This window comes from Carassius auratus, chromosome 5, assembly GCF_003368295.1.
Source record: "Carassius auratus strain Wakin chromosome 5, ASM336829v1, whole genome shotgun sequence".
Lineage (NCBI taxonomy): Eukaryota > Metazoa > Chordata > Actinopteri > Cypriniformes > Cyprinidae > Carassius > Carassius auratus.
In genome coordinates, this window is record NC_039247.1 from 19,728,984 (window position 1) to 19,745,607 (window position 16,624).

At 37.7% G+C, this 16,624-nt stretch overlaps 1 protein-coding gene across 3 annotated transcripts in view; it reads left to right on the forward strand.

Annotated features, from left to right (window-relative positions):
• The window catches only part of LOC113079934 (pappalysin-1-like), an 84,930-nt gene that overhangs the window by 13,782 nt on the left and 54,524 nt on the right, over positions 1-16,624 (forward strand). For all 3 annotated transcript variants that reach the window (XM_026252190.1, XM_026252176.1, XM_026252183.1), the window contains exons 3-6: positions 13,731-13,876; positions 14,070-14,363; positions 14,523-14,715; positions 15,037-15,158. In XM_026252190.1, the coding sequence (XP_026107975.1) occupies positions 13,731-13,876; positions 14,070-14,363; positions 14,523-14,715; positions 15,037-15,158 (755 nt within the window). The remainder of the gene's footprint in view (positions 1-13,730; positions 13,877-14,069; positions 14,364-14,522; positions 14,716-15,036; positions 15,159-16,624) is intronic.

The following is a 16,624-nucleotide window of genomic DNA, read 5'->3' on the forward strand; positions in this document are numbered from 1 at the left end:
TGTGTTTATAATAAAAAAAATAAAATAAAAACAAGGACATGAAGCAGTTTCACAGGTGGACTTTTGAAACCGTATGTCTGCTATTGAAAGCAAAACCACTGATTATCATTTAGTGCAGTTTAGTGTATTTAATCAGAACAAACAAGGGTATTTAAGGACAACTAGTGATCTGTGCCAGATAAAAAAAAAGAGAGGCATGTCAAGGTCCAAGATGAAAGTTTTATTCTCAGGAAACAGAAACTGAATATGGTTGAATGATTGCATATTCAATATCTGTAAATCGGAACAAATTAAATATAAAAGGCATCACTTACCTTTGAGAGGTTCTATAAATTAAAATATTGGTTCCAGGTTCATAAACTCATTGCACTATGGTACTGCTTGCAAATTGCACAATCATATTGCTTCCTGTCCGTATGTGGTTACAGATCCTTAGTTCACCGTATTTGTTTTTGCTGTAATTGCAGTTTGTTCTGTTGACGTTTTTGTGTGTTCGTGTGTGAGATGAGACTAGAGCATGTGGTCAAGCGCAGAGCACTCCAAGTTGTTGCTTGTTTTGATTTGATTATGGTATGTCTGGAGAGCTTTGCCGAAGGCTGCATAACGAAGTGATTTGACATTCCTTTTTGATTGTACAAGAATGCATGAACAAAGAGTTGTGCAAGAACAGAACAATGAAATCAAATGCTGTGGTGAATTTGTTGTTGCCCAAGACCTATGCAGATGTTGCAGTCAACTTAAAAATCTGCAATTTTCAACAGACCTTGTTATTGAAGGGTTAGTTCACCCAGATAGCAAAATTATGTAATTAATAACTTACCCTCATGTTGTTTCAAACCCTTAAGACCTCCGTTTATCTTTGTAACACAGTTTAAGATATTTTAGATTTAGTCCTCCATTGAAGCTGTGTGTACGGTATACTGTCCATGTCCAGAAAGGTAAGAAAAACATCATCAAAGTAATCCATGTGACATCAGAGGGTCAGTTAGAATTTTTAGAAGCACCGAAAATACATTTTGGTCCAAAAATAGCAAAAACGACGACTTTATTCAGCATTGTCTTCTCTTCCGTGTCTGTTGTGAGAGAGAGTTCAAAACAAAGCAGTTTGTGATATCCGGTTTGCGAACGAATCATTCAGTTCAGCAAATCGAACTGAATCATTTTAAACGGTCGCATCTCTAATACGCATTAATCCACAAATGACTTAAGCTGTTAACTTTTTTAATGTGGCTGACACTCCCTCTGAGTTCAAAGAAACCAATATCCCGGAATAATTCATTTACTCAAACAGTACACTGACTGAACTGCTGTGAAGAGAGAACTGAAGATGAACACAAAGCCGAGCCAGATAACGAACAATAGATTGACTCGTTCACGAATGAAGAGCCGTTTCTGTCAGGCGCGTTCAATTCGTGAACTGAGGAGCTGATGATACTGCGCAAGTGTGATTCAGCGTGAAGCAGACCGACACACAGAGCATCTGAACTGAACTGATTCTTTTAGTGATTGATTCTGAACTGATTCTGTGCTAATGTTATAAGCGCGGGTAAACCGAAGGCTTGAATCAAGGGCAATCATCACAAATGACGTCATTACGTCGAGCGCAAAAGAACCGGTGAACCGTTTTCTTCAACCGGTTTATTGAGTCGAACTGTCCGAAAGAACTACTGGTGATCCGAAAACCGATGCAACCAGTTCTTGACTCATGAACGAGTCAGTCTATTGTTCGTTATCTGGCTCGGCTCAGTGTTCATCTTCAGTTCTCTCTTCACAGCAGTTCAGTCAGTGTACTGTTTGAGTAAATGAATTACTCCGGGATATTGGTTTGTCTGAACTCAGAGGGAGTGTCAGCCACATTAAAAAAGTTAACAGCCTAAGTCATTTGTGGATTAATGCATACTGGAGACGTGAACCGTTTAAAACGATTCAGTTCGATTTGGTGAACTGGTTCAAGAAGATCTGGTTACATCGAATGATTCGTTCGCGAACCGGATATCACAAACTGCTTTGTTTTGAACTCTCTCTCACAACAGACACGGAAGAGAAGACGATGCTAAATAAAGTCGTTGTTTTTGCTATTTTTGGACCAAAATGTATTTTCGATGCTTTAAAATATTCTAACTGACCCTCTGATGTCACATGGACTACTTTGATGATGTTTTTCTTACCTTTCTGGACAAAATAACGGTGTTCCTTTGGAATTCTTCAGCTTTTAAGAACTGCTGGGTTCTCCTGTAGTGGGAGGAACTAATGCACAAATGGCAATCTCATTGGCTGGCGCTCACTTCTTATCGTCCCTGAACTGATTTCAGCAAAATTATTTAATTATTTAATTTTTAAAGTCACAAAAGAAGTGTGATTTTGGTTGCCAGGGCAAGACAATCCTGCACAGATTACCAAAAAAAAAACAGCATTAAGGGACCAGTGGATGGAGTTTATTTTTACAGAGCATCAACTGAGTTGTGCAAGTGTTTTTGTTTGTTTCCTGCATTTCGAAGATGCTTGTTTTACAAACAAGGCCCAGTTTGATGATGGATTTGCGTATCGTTTATTTCTTAAGGATGATGCATTCCCAACGAAAAAGGGTCACGATCGTGTTTTGGAACCGCAGGCGGTGAGTAAAACTGCGAGCGAGTCGTTGCTGATGCTGCTCTCGTTCAATTTCAGCCTCGGGTTGAAATCATGATTCTGGATCATAAATAAACGGCTGAATCTGACTGTAAGCCATGGTTTGTTTTGGATGATGGTTTTTCCCTCACGGTAATGTCACAGTTTCCACATGCTCTCAACGCAAAAGCTTACTGGCACGCGTGATTTTTTTTGCTCCGCCCACACGTCACGCCTCCAGCCGGTCATGTTTTTCCGGGAAAAATCGGTACAGACTATCTTTCTCTTAAAACTAAAGACTTTTTGGAGTTATGAAGGATGCATTTCTACTCTGTAGGTACTCAAGATTAACAGGATATTGAGTGAAAACATCCCCCCCCCCTTAACCTTTTTTTATATCTGTTTTCTTTCAGTGATGAATGCTATATATTGAATTGGGCTTTTTGTTAATAATTACTTAGTTGCCTTAATCTTAAAGCAAATAATTTATATACAGGTTGCTATAATAAATTAGTGCTAGTTCTAGTCTCGTATAGCCAGAGTTTTGACTGCAGAAGGTATGGACTCCATGGCAGCTTTTATTGGCTAAGAATCACCCAAGAGGCTGTCTGACAGACATATAAAGGAACCAGTCACAGTTCGCTTTGTTCAGCATCATATTTAGGGGCATGAAAATTTAAAGTGTAAAGGGCTGTGCCGCCAATAAATCTATCATTCAAGAATGCTGTGTGAAAAAAATATGAATAAATGTCTTCACACTTTTGAAAATCCAGCGTTTATCTGTGCAAGATTATGATTTTTGAACAAAGATGATTAAAACGTCTCCAGAATCTGTTTTTGAAGAAATATCGCAAATATTGCATCTGATTGCGCTAATAGTTTTAAAAACACACAAGGTTTACATATAAACATTGTTGGTTATGTCTAAAGTGAAAGTAAACGGTTAAAAGAAAGAAAAACTGATGTGTGCCTGTATATTAGACACGCTGTATATTAGACACGCGCAGGTCTTAAAGAGACAGCAGACTAATAGTGCTAAACGTGCTGTCATTAAAGGGATAGTTCACCCCGAAATTTTTATTCTGTTATTATTTACTCGCTTTCATATTGTACCAAACCTGTATTAATTTCTTTCTTGTACTGAACACAAAGAAGATATTTTGATGAAAGTGTGTTACCAGAGTTGCTGGACCCCATTGTCTTTAACAGTGTTGGGCAAGTTACTTTTAAAAAGTAATTAGTTACAGTTACTAGTTACTTCTTCCAAAAAGTAACTAAATTAGTAACTCAGTTACACATTTTTAAAGTAACTAGTTACTTAAGAAAGTAACTATTGCGTTACTTTCAAGTAAAATTAAATTTTAAATGCTCAAACGTGACCCCACCTCTACCCCTCTTTAAAGGAACTTAAAATACATGTGCATGTTCAATTATTTATGATAAATCTGAATATTATAAAGAAATGGACACTTAATACAATACATTATTAACAGAAACATGAAACATTGTACACACATCTAAAAAAAAAAGTTGCTGTGGGACAAAGTGAGACTAGCCTCCAATCAAATGGCATGTATGTAGATATTATGTTTATATAGTGGATCAATGCAAATAACACGATAGATTTTTGGGAACTTTTGATATTTCCTTTTATTGTTTCTTTAATTTCTTGAAGGAAAAAGTAATGTATATACTTCTATTTAGAGAAGGCTACTTTTGGATTATTTGGGCTCGTCGCCATACCTGTCTCTCGTTGACTGACTGGCTTGTGTTGTTCGTTGTGTGTCCTGTCCTGTCCGATGATGGGTCGTTCGCGAATGAGTGTTAGTGATGATGGATCGACTCGTTCGCGAATGAGCTTTTGATGAGTCGTTCGCGATTCGCGAATGAGCCGACTCTAAGAGCCGGCTTTTTTAGTTGAACTTCGGGAGCTGGCTCGCATATCTGAAGAGCCAACTCTATTTTTTCAAATTTAGCCTATAGAAATTAAATAATTATGTAATAAAAATTGAAATATTATAGTCAAAGTCATTTAAAGAGCCGTTTGTGAGCCAAAGAGCCGGCTCTTTTCAGTGAGCTGAGTCAAAAGAGCCGAATTCCCATCACTACTATGCGTGCTTTCGAAAACCCGCCCAACTCTAATTCTGATTGGCTTACAATGAAATTTTACTCTACCTCAGCCAATCGTCAGCATTTATGCGCTTGTCTCGTGCTCTGCCCACTAACCAAGGAAGAACAGTAAAAAAAAAGTATTTGCCTCTCGCTCAGAGATCTAGTTGGTCTGATGAAAAAAAAAAAACAGCTTCATCATCAGTTATAGTAACGCGCCGCATTTTTTGGCAGTAACGGTAACGGCGTTATTAAGATGAGAAGAGTAATCAATTAGATTACTCGTTACTGGAAAAAGTAATGCCGTTAGTAACGCCGTTATTTATAACGCCGTTATTCCCATCACTGGTCTTTAATAGTAGGGGAAAAAATCCTATGGAAGTGTCAGGGGAACAGCAACAGTTTGGAAACCCACATTCTTCAACATAACATTTACGTATGTTTAACCGAAGAAAAACTCAATCAGGTTTAAAACAACTTGAGAGCTGGCAAATGATATCAGACTTAACATTTTTTGGTGAACTAATATTAATAAAACAACAAAACACAAAGATAAAAATCACTCACTACTCTTGACTGAAGAACTTTAACATAGTTACTTTAGTATGAATCAATGTATAATTTATACAGTGTTTTATTTTTATATTTGTTCATTACATTTCTTAAATGCTATGGAATACAATACATGAATATTAATCAGGTTGTGTGCATTCGCTCAAACTGGTTTGCTGAAATCAGTTCAGGGACGATAAGAGGTGAGCTCCAGCCAATGAGATTGCCATTTGTGCATTAGTTCCTCCCACTACAGGAGAACCCAGCAGTTCTTAAAAGCTGAAGAATTCCAAAGGAACACCGTTATTTTGGCAGGAAAATACAACAAAGAATATTGTTTACATGTAGCTTGTCAACTCTCTCTCTCTATCTCTCTGCATGAGCGAGACAAAGTGACAACAAGTTGTGCACCTTCACACTAGAGTTTGTGGTAACTTGCGTCAAATACAGGTGCACTGCGCATTGAGATGATCTGAAAAATAGCACAGATCACTTGATGGAGAGTGAAATTCTGAAGTGCTCAGTTAGTGTGTTCGGCGAGTGCTAAACTGTGCTATACTTATACTTACCTGTCACACACTGGCGAGTAAAATCTGAGAATTTATTAGCCATTGGCTAATATTAAACCTTATTTAGTCGCCCAGAGTGGAGATTTAGTCTCAATGTAGAGGGTTGATTTATAATATGTGATTTTTTATTTTATTTTTAATAACAAGATAAAATAATGACAAATTTTATCGTCGCCCACTTTGGCCTAAATATCTGCCATTTCTTTATTTTATATTTATATTTATTGTGAGGCTTTGTTTTTAAAACAGGGAAATTAGTTTGTCTATGCTGCTTAGAAAACTTGCTAAATATTAAAACAATCGTGATAAAGAATCATGATTTTCATTTAAAAAAAATCATGATATGACATTTTTGCCACATTGCCAACACCTACTGACCAAAAACTTTTGAACAGTACTGCATCAATGTTACAACATTGACCATTTCCATTAAACCACCACTGACATTTTCAATGTGCACTTAAAGCTAATGCATTTAAATGATATGTTTGGGTCACCCCACGACTGCAGAGCTGGTGGGGGAAACGGTGGTAGAGCGAGACAGTATAAAAATGAGTCAAGTCTGTGTAATTGCATGAGTCGAAACCCATACATCTGGCTCATTTTCAAGCACTTCAGACAAGCTCTCAGTGTCAAAAAGAGAGTGATATCATCACTTCTTTAAAAACTAGCTGTTCGGTTTCAGTTCACACATGCGGATTTTATATAAACATGGTCGTCTATACCTGAATTGACATGAATTTCAGGAATAAATTGAGCTTAAGTGCAGTACTTTCACTGTTCACTGGCGATTCAAAGGTCACAGCAGTGCAAGAGAGAAAAGAAAATGCATTGCATTCCTAAGTGTATCTCGATCGCATACCTGATTGTCTCAGAATAGTCAAAGGTATGTTGTACCGCTGTGCGCTCTCTTTCCTCCTGCTTTGTCCAGGACTCTCTTGAAGAGGGCATCCAACTCAAATAATAATAGTATCTCTGTAAGCCTTTTGTGAGACTTCACTCTGCAGCATAATCTAAGCCACTCGGCTTGTAAACTAAGCCGGCTAATAGCCAGTTACCTTATCAAGGATTTGGACAGGAAAAGCACACTCTTAGCACCTTTTTATTCTTATGGAGGCTTGAGAGACCACACAAGTCTACACAAGTGGCAAAATAAAGATCTGCCTTCCTCTGTATTGCATGCAATGCCACACACCCTTACCCACACAATCACAAGGTCCAACCCCTGGTGTTCAGAAGTTAGTTTGGATAAAGAGTTAAGCCCTGAGGACAGAAGGATTTCCTCTTTTTAAACTGCAGCAATTAAATAGTGCTTTAACATGCCACTGTGAGGCCAGCTGATTCATTTGTGTGCAGAGCCCTTTTCATTGGGGACTTCCACTCCACCGCAGTTACAGCAGTGGACACACTTACTTGCAATGAACTAGTTTCTGAGCTTTAATTGTATTCTAAATATATTTGGCTTCTGAAATAAAGTGAGAGATTTACGCGAACCAAATAATGCTGATGCTTTGTTGCATTGTCATTGTTGTGTGTCCGGCTGTCTGCATGAAATGTGACGGTACATAGCTCATGTTGAGTCATGAATGTTTTTTCTGCCTTTTAATATTCAATTTTTATTTTTTATTTTTAAGGATAATAGTTTTGAAACAGCCAATATTGCCACATAGATACACAGTGTTTAATGCATAACATTTAAAAAAAAACTGTTAAAAATTATCAAGGCAAGTTTTTAGACTGTATTTAATGCCCCTAAAGGGGACACGGCGATAAAATAAATAAATAAATAAAATAAAAAGAAAAAACAGTAGTATCAACGCTTTTACTATGCTTTCGGTTGCAAAACAGTTATATCTGTATCATAAGTATTATCTCTCAAAACATTTGTGTTCTCTGACAAAAAAAAATTAAATATAGTTATCATTTCCATCATAAAACATTTGTGAGTGTAGAAAACGTTTCTCCGTGGAAAGCAAAAAAATTTCAAGAACTTGAAAGCAATAATAATTTTTTTTTAAACCTCCATGACCATGTCCTTTTATGGACCCCATAATATTTCACAAATAACAGTGAAAATGTAAATGTAATAATTTTTACTTATGTGTTTGTGAGTGTGTGTGTGTGTGTGTGTATGCGTGTGTGTGGGTGGGTGTGGGTGTGTGGGTGTATATATATACACATACACAAACACACAAACACACACACACACTCACACACAACACTGCATAGGAATCAACAGCAATATTTATATACTTTACTTGTAGTAAAACATTTTAATATAGTTGATAATATACATTATTAAATGAAGTGTACAGTTTCAACTGAATAACAAACTGTTTGAATTTGTATTAAAGACACAGCAGAAAATAAATATGCTATATATATATATATATATATATATATATATATATATATATATATATATATATATATATATATATATATATATAAACATTTTTGTAAACATTTTACACAATTTAATTGTCAGACGTTGGAAAATTACTATTTAAACCTAATTTAAATTGAAATAACATGAAGAAACAGAACAAACTGAGACCAACTAAATCCAGAAGAAATGCTTCTCCAAAATGCTTCAGAAAACCTGCAAAGCTACAGTACTGTTCAACATTTTGGCACTTGAGTAAAAATGCTGTAAAGTGAGGATGCAGTCAAACATAGTGCCATAAATAGAGTTGATTAATTATCTTCTATTTAATTAAATAAATTGAATCAACATTTGGTGTGACCACTCTATGCATTAAAAAAAGCTTTTGTCCTAGGTGCACTTGCACAGTATTTGTCAGGCAGCTTTGAAGGTAGGTTTCTTGAAATGTCTTGGAGACATTGCCACAGTTCTTCTGGACTCAGTCTGTCTCAGTTCATTCTGTTTCTTCATGTTATTTCAGACAGACTGATGATGGTGAGATCATCTCTCCGTGTTGAGCACTGGCTGCTGTCAAACTCCTTGTGCAAACAGAAATCTCACTGGATTATTACAATTAATGGGAAAAATAATGTTTGGAAATGTAAACTGATATTTACTACTGACACACTACATCAAAAGATTGATGTTAAACCATTTTTTTGTTGGTGGAAATACTAGTGGCCTAAGACTTCTGCACAGTACTGTACATGTTGTTGTATTTTACTGCATAAAATAATTCATACTCTGAAAGTAGAAGTAGACTCTTTTTTTTTTGCAACCAATATGCACCCACAAAATCCTGTTGGGACACTGAATGTAAAGGAAACACTGTAGGTTTGGCTGTCTCAATGTGAGTGTGCATGCCAGTTCACCTTACTACTTGTGTGAACCATGTAATGGTACGAAATACATTTCCTCACACAAAGAGCAGCCTAGGGCCACTGACAATGTTAAGCCGCCCCTGCTGAGAGACTACAGTGAAAGTGATCATTTACTCTATTCTTTTAATACAATATTTCCAGTTTTATCTACTTCAGTTCTCTTTTCTTCATACATCAACCAGCCCTCGTTTTCCGTAGACTTAGCATAAATTTATCGTCCTCTCTTCCAGCCCCTTTAAAGGTAACTTGTCTGTGAATTATATTATTCCTGTAGAGGCTAGCCTGTGAACTTCACGCCTGGTTGTGCATGATGCTAATTGTATAGATGATTGATCACTCCTCTTATGTAGTTGGAGCTGACGAAAAGATCCCTGAAAGGCTGAGAAAATTACAGCCCTCTCTGCCAACTGGTGAACACTGCCATGCCAACCGGCCCCGAGCAGCTCTACGCAAAACCACACTCAGTACATCTGGATGTAAGGCCGTCTTTACTGATTCAGATGAATAATACATGGGTGTAAATGGATGAAGCCATAATCATGCATTTAATAGGCATTAAATATAAATGCGTCAACACACCACTTGGAGCACTCTGAGTGCAGTCAGGCGGAACTGATCAGCAGTGACGTCTGCACCATTCCCCAACCCCTTTTTGCACGTTTAATGGACAGCCTTCCTATGACACAAGCCTGTACTGTGCATGCTAATGTGTAGATAGGAATGGATTACTTTTAAGATGTCCAGGAAGACTAATTTGGCATTCATAAAGGTGATCACCTCCGAATGTGAGCCTAGTGATTCGTTATGTGGCTTCAAATGATCGTGAGCAGCATAGTGCAATACATGACCACTGATGCCTGCATGCTTTGGCTAGACATATGCCTACTTTGGCCTGCTGTTTTTGTAGTAGGCCTACTTCCACATCTGATTCATGGTGTGTATTTGTAAGTGAGCCAGTGGATTAAACTTAACTGAACTCAGATTAGGTGGCATTGACCTACAGTAGTGGAACTTTTATTAAAGCAGAGGCCTACGTTTTTTAAAAACAAGCTCTTTTTGCACTTACTCTATAGCTGACTTATTTATCTCATCATGAAACTCCCTGACCACTTTTCCCCTTCTGTACAGCCAAAAAGCCAGCCAAATATTTTCATAGGAAATAATGAAATTCCTGAAATGATTAGGAGGGAAACCTTATATCATCTGTTTTCCTTAGATTTGTCCCCTGAGCTGGCTTCCACAGTTTCACAAGCCAAGTCTTTTGATACTGCCCAACTGTTTATTTTTATTTTTATTTTATTTTATTTTTAAGAAAAGACGTTAGTCCAAGTATTGCAGTACATAGGTTCACTTTGGTGATGCTTAAATGCAATATTACAGATATACCAGTAACATTCATGCTTATAAGTCAAAAAGTGAATGGTTCTTTTCTGTGATCATAACAGTACCGTTCCTTGTAAGAATATCTATTCTATTTGGAGTTGTTTTCTGAATATGTGTGGAACGAAGCAGGTAATTTGAGATCTGTACCACACAAGATGTTTCCACGCTGTGCTGCATCTCATTGGCAGCTGTGTTGGCTTGTAACGTCACCAACACAACTAATCATCAGTGTTCTGCCTAGAGAACATCAGACCCTCTGCCATGTTTGTTCATATTTGTGCATCAAAATCAAGTTTTTGTCTTTTTTTCATACATATAATAACTTGATGAATTTTTTTAAATGTTTAAAAAAAAATAATCTTGTGTTTTTAATCTTCAGTTATTAAGAATAGTAGAATGATTTCTTAGATATTATGTGACACTGAAGACTGGAGTAATGCCATTTAATGCTGAAAATGCAGTTTAAATGGCATTTTAAAATATGTAAGAAATCTAGTTTTAAATTGTATGAACATTTCATAATATCATTGTTTTTACTATGCAGCCTGCAAATACAGTAAGCATAAGAGACTTCTTGCAAGAACTTTTAATTCAATATAACTGTCCCACTGTTGCTCAACCAACAGCCACGGTATAGAAGGCTTATGAGAAAATAAATACCAGGAAATGATCATCCTGTCTCCTAGACCCGTGTCTTCCTTAGAAGGTTAATACATCAAGAACAACTACAAAGTAATACATACATTTTCATAATGTCTCCGCTAAGCCAGGGTTTAGCAGCATGGCAACAGATACCATCTTTGATTGATTCTCCCTGTGAACTGGCTAACAGATGTTGCTCTTAAGATGAGGAATGAGACCTGGCTGTTTTGTTTTGTTTTGTTTTTTTTTCCTCAATGAATAATGGAGGTGGGTGTCAAAAGGGGAAATGTTTTAAGAGAATTAAGCGTGGCCTCCCGTAAAGACAGAGGAGGTTAGAAGAGAGGCGATATGAAATACTAGACGTCTGCACAAATATGAATATATGCATGCTTACATGCTGTTGTACTTTTGGAAATGTGCGTCTTCCGCAAGCCAGCATTCATCACTCCAGAGAGGATTGTCTTTGCCTGTCTTGCATGACAGTTATCACTGCAGGGGAAAGGCTTGGATGGGAATAACATGCCCAGTGTGTTTGAGGTTAAATAATAAGCATTTTAAGGGGGCCGTGTTTGGAACTATCCAAATGACACAATGCATTCCTAACTAAACAGGGCCAGTGACCTCTGACCTCAGCTCTGGTTGCAGAGCGGGGCTCAGGTTTCCTTCCAAATACAAGCCCTGTGTGACAGCCTCACTACAGCCATTAAATTACAAACACTGCTTCCCCTGACAAATATTTACACACACACACACACACACGTGCTCTTTGTGTACATTCTGTTTTCTCATCTATCTTGAGTGATATATTTAATTAATTTATTACTTCAATGTGTTGAAATTATATACACACTTAAATTAAATGTTTAGAGAGTCAAGTAAACAATATGCACCACTTGTAAATCCAGTGATTCATATAGATATAGGTTTTCCTATTTGAGACAATTCTGACTCACAAGCTATCAGTTTGATTCCAGTTCATTTGGGTATATTTCAGTAATGATCATTATTAAAAGAGGTGGCTAATAAATGTGCTCATTTGATCAAATTCAATACAGACCGTAATCTCAACTATGGTTTATTTTGCTGTTGCACTTAAGTTTCAACATTGAGGGAGCTGTAAAAATGAATGAAAGAAAATCCTAACAAGAAAACCCTAACCTAGTATATTGCAAACCCAATAATTGTAAAAATAAGCAACAGAGTCCAAACTACGTAGCTGAGTCAGTTAGTTGAGCACAACGCAGTGACATCTGCGGGACACGAAACACTGTACAAATACAATATAATGCAGCCCCTGTAACTAGGCATAAAATAGCAATGTTGTCATGTTAATAATCATGATGAGTGAAGGTAAGATGGTGGGAAATATAAGAACATACAGTATTCACAAAAGCACAAGCGGCAGCTGGTCAACTGGAATTAATCATTTAGTTTAAAGGGGGGGGGGGGGTGAAATGCTCGTTTTCACTCACTATCCTGTTAATCTTGAGTACCTATAGAGTAGTACTGCATCCTTCATAACTCCAAAAAGTCTTTAGTTTTATTATATTCATAAGAGAAAGATAGTCTGTACCGATTTTTCCCGGAAAAACACGACCGGCTGGATGTGTGACATGTGGGCGGAGCTAAAGAATCACGAGCGCGAGTAGGCTTTTGCATTGAGAGCATGTGGAAACTGTGACATTACCGTGAGGGAAAAACCATCATCCAAAACAAACCATGGCTAACAGTCAGATTCAGCCGTTTATTTATGATCCAGAATCAGATCCCGAGGCTGAAACTGAACGAGAGCAGCAGCAGCAACGACTCGCTCCGAGCGGGGCTCGAACCCGGGTCTCCGGCACGGGAGGGGACGCACTAACAAGGAGGCAGAGATATTTTAAGCAGTTTTACTCACCGCCTGCGGTTCCAACACACGATTGTGACCCTTTTTCGTTGGGATTGCATCATCCTTAAGAAATAAACGATACGCAAATCCGGCGTCAAACTGGGCCTTGTTTGTAAAACAAGCATCTTTGAAATGCAGATAACAAACACAAACACTTGCACAACTCCGTTGATGCTCTGTAAAAATAAACTCCATCCACTGGTCCCTTAATGCTGTTTTTTTTTTGGTAATCTGTGCAGGGTTGTCTTGCCCTGGCAACCAAAAACACACTTCTTTTGTGACATTTCGTGACGCTCTCGCTCTGATCAGTGAATGTCTCTGCTCTCAGTGCTCTGCTATACGGGAGCGCGCGCTCTTCTGGCAGAAGTGCGTCAGGACCCATATAAGGAAATTCCGCTCCATCTAACGTCACACAGAGCCATACTTGAAAAAAACTTTTCGAAACTTGTGACAAACCGGAAGGAGTCTTTTGGGAACAGAAATACTCCTTCAAACGTACAACTTAATTTTTTTAACTTTGTCCATGTTTAGCATGGGAATCCAACTCTTTAACAGTGTAAAAAACTCAGTATGCATGAAATAGCATTTCACCCCCCCAATCTATATTTGATTGTAAGGTTTTATGCATACATTTTGAATATTTGGTGTGTTAATAAGTCTTTCTTGTTCTGTAGGGCCTACATGAATGTGAAGGAGCTGAAAGAGGTTTTGAATTTGGATGGATCTACACACTTGAACATCTTCTTTGCTAACTCTTCTGATGAAGACATGGCTGGCGTGGGCACTTGGCCCTGGGATAAAGAAGCTTTAACGCATTTAGGTAAATAAATATTTGCACCACTACAATGTAGATAACAACCTTTGGGTTACCATCATTTATATTGTAGTTTTAAAGCGTTTTAAGAGCATTGTATATCAACTTTCATTGTCATCAGAAAAAAAAAAAACACATTAAGCAGGTATCAAAAAAGATAATGCTTATAATATCTGTTCTTGTTCTGTCTTCTTTTGAGGTGGGATTGTTTTAAACCCTTCATTTTATGGTACATTTGGCCACACTCACACCATGATCCATGAGATTGGCCACAGCCTTGGACTGTACCATGTCTTCAGGGGAATCTCAGAGGTGGAGTCCTGTAATGATGCCTGCTTAGAGACTGAGCCTTCTCTTGAGACAGGAGATCTGTGTGTAGATACCAATCCCACACCCAAGTACAAGTACTGTAGAGATCCTGAGCCAGGCAACGACACCTGCGGCAGACGTCATTTCATAAACACCCCCTTCAACAATTACATGAGCTATGCTGGTGAGACATATATCAGCTCTAAATGTCTGCTTAGTAGAAGCCTTCTGCAGACATTTATTTTATTTTTTTTAGCATTTTCTGTGCTGACTTGGATCTGTGAAATGTATTTAAAATTAGTATAACATCTGAGATTTCTTTGTTCATTTTATTCCCATAAAGATGATGGCTGCACAGATTCCTTCACGCTGAACCAGGTGGCCCGGATGCACTGTTACCTGGATCTGATCTACCAGTCTTGGAGACCTGGAAGCAAACCAGCTCCTGTTCCTTTAACTCCACGAGTTACGGCCCAGGATCAAGAGTCTGTTACACTAGAGTGGTTCCCTGCCCTCACCGGCCATTACTCAGACAGGTGAAAAGGACTAGGAGCCAAAGCTATTCCTAGATAGGTTATTAATTTGTTTTATTAATCAAGAAATGATTTATTAATTCAAAATTTATACAATTATTAAATATGTATTCAAATTTTATCACCTGATTTCCACCATAATTAAAAAATTGAACATTCATTAAAATTGTGAAACCCTAAAAGTGACATCATTTGTATTGTAAGTTATTGAAGAAAAAAAACAGAAATAAAAAGAGATAAAATGTATTAAGAAAAGCCAATCAAGAGGTTGTTGTGGTGTTGCTGTGTCTAAGTTGCTACCTTGGCTGTCTGTTGATTTCCTAGAGAAGTGGGATCAGTTTGTGACAGATGTACTGAAGTTGGGGTGCTCCTGCAGTATGCCTCAAACTCCTCTTCTCCCAGACCTTGTGCTCCCTCTGGCTACTGGAGCCCTCGTGAAGCAGAAGGTAAGACTCAATAATGCTGATGAATCCTTAGTCTAAAATATTGCACATAAACCCTGATGTATATGCATTCTTGGTTTGATTCATATGCACTTTTAAGGTCAGGTTTTTGTAAAAGCAGACAGTTAACCAACTGTGGTTGCAAGTTCCATTGCTAACAAAATGGCAAGAAACAAAAAGCAGTGATGTAGTACTTACAGGAGCATCTCAGTAAATTAGAATGTCATGGAAAAGTTCATTTATTTCAGTAATTCAACTCAAATTGTTAAACTTGTGTATTAAATTAATTAAATGCACACAAACTTAAGTAGTTCTTTTAATTGTAAGTAATTTTGGCTCACATTTAACAAAAACCACCAATTCACTATATCAACAAATTAGAATATGATGACATGCCAATCAGCTAATCAACTCAAAACACCTGCAAAGGTTTCTCTGAGCCTTCAAAATGGTCTCTCAGTTTGGTTCACTAGGCTACACAATCATGGGGAAGACTACTGACCTGACAGTTGTCCAGGAAACAATCATTGACACCCTTCACAAGGAGGGTAAGACACACACATTCATTGCCAAAGAAGCTGGCTCTTCAGAGTGCTGTTATCAAAAAAATAAAAAAATAAATAATAATTATTATTAAAAATGTATGCATTTAGAAGACACTTTTATCCAAAGCAACTTACAGTGCATTCAGGCTAAACAATTTTAACTAACATGAGTTCCCTGGGAATCGAACCCACAACCTTCTGGTGTTAACACAATGCTCTACCACTTGAGCCACAGGAACACATATCCAAGCATGTTTACATAAAGTTGAGTGGAAAGAAAAAGTGTGGAATAAAAAGATTCAGAACCAACCGAGAGAACCGCAGCCTTATGGGGACTGTCAAGCTAAACTGATTTAAGAATTTGAGTGAACTTCACAAGGAATGGACTTAGGCTGGGATCAAGGTATCAAGAGCCACCACATACAGACGTGTCAAGGAATTTGCTGGATCACAGACAACCTCAGAGGTGTCTTACCTGGGCTAAGGAGAAGAAGAACTGCACTGTTATCCAGTGGTCCAAAGTCCTCTTTTCAGATGAGAGCAAGTTTTGTATTTCATTTGGAAACCAAGGTCCTAGAGTCTGAAGGAAAGGTGGAGAAAGCTCATAGCCCAAGTTGCTTGAAGTCCAGTGTTAAGTTTCCACAGTCTGTGATGGTTTGGGTTGCACTGTCATCTGCTGGTGTTGGTTTCTAGTGTTTATTTTTTAATCCAAAGTAAAGCACCCGTTTATCAAGAAATGTTGGAGCACTTCATGCTTCCTTCTGCTGACCAGCTTTTTGAAGATGCTGGTTTCATTTTCCAGCAGGATTTGGCATCTGCCCACACTACCAAAAGCACCAAAAGTTGGTTAAATGACCATGGTGTTGATGTGCTTGACTGACCAGCAAACTCACCAGACCTGAACCCCAGAGAATCTATGGTGTA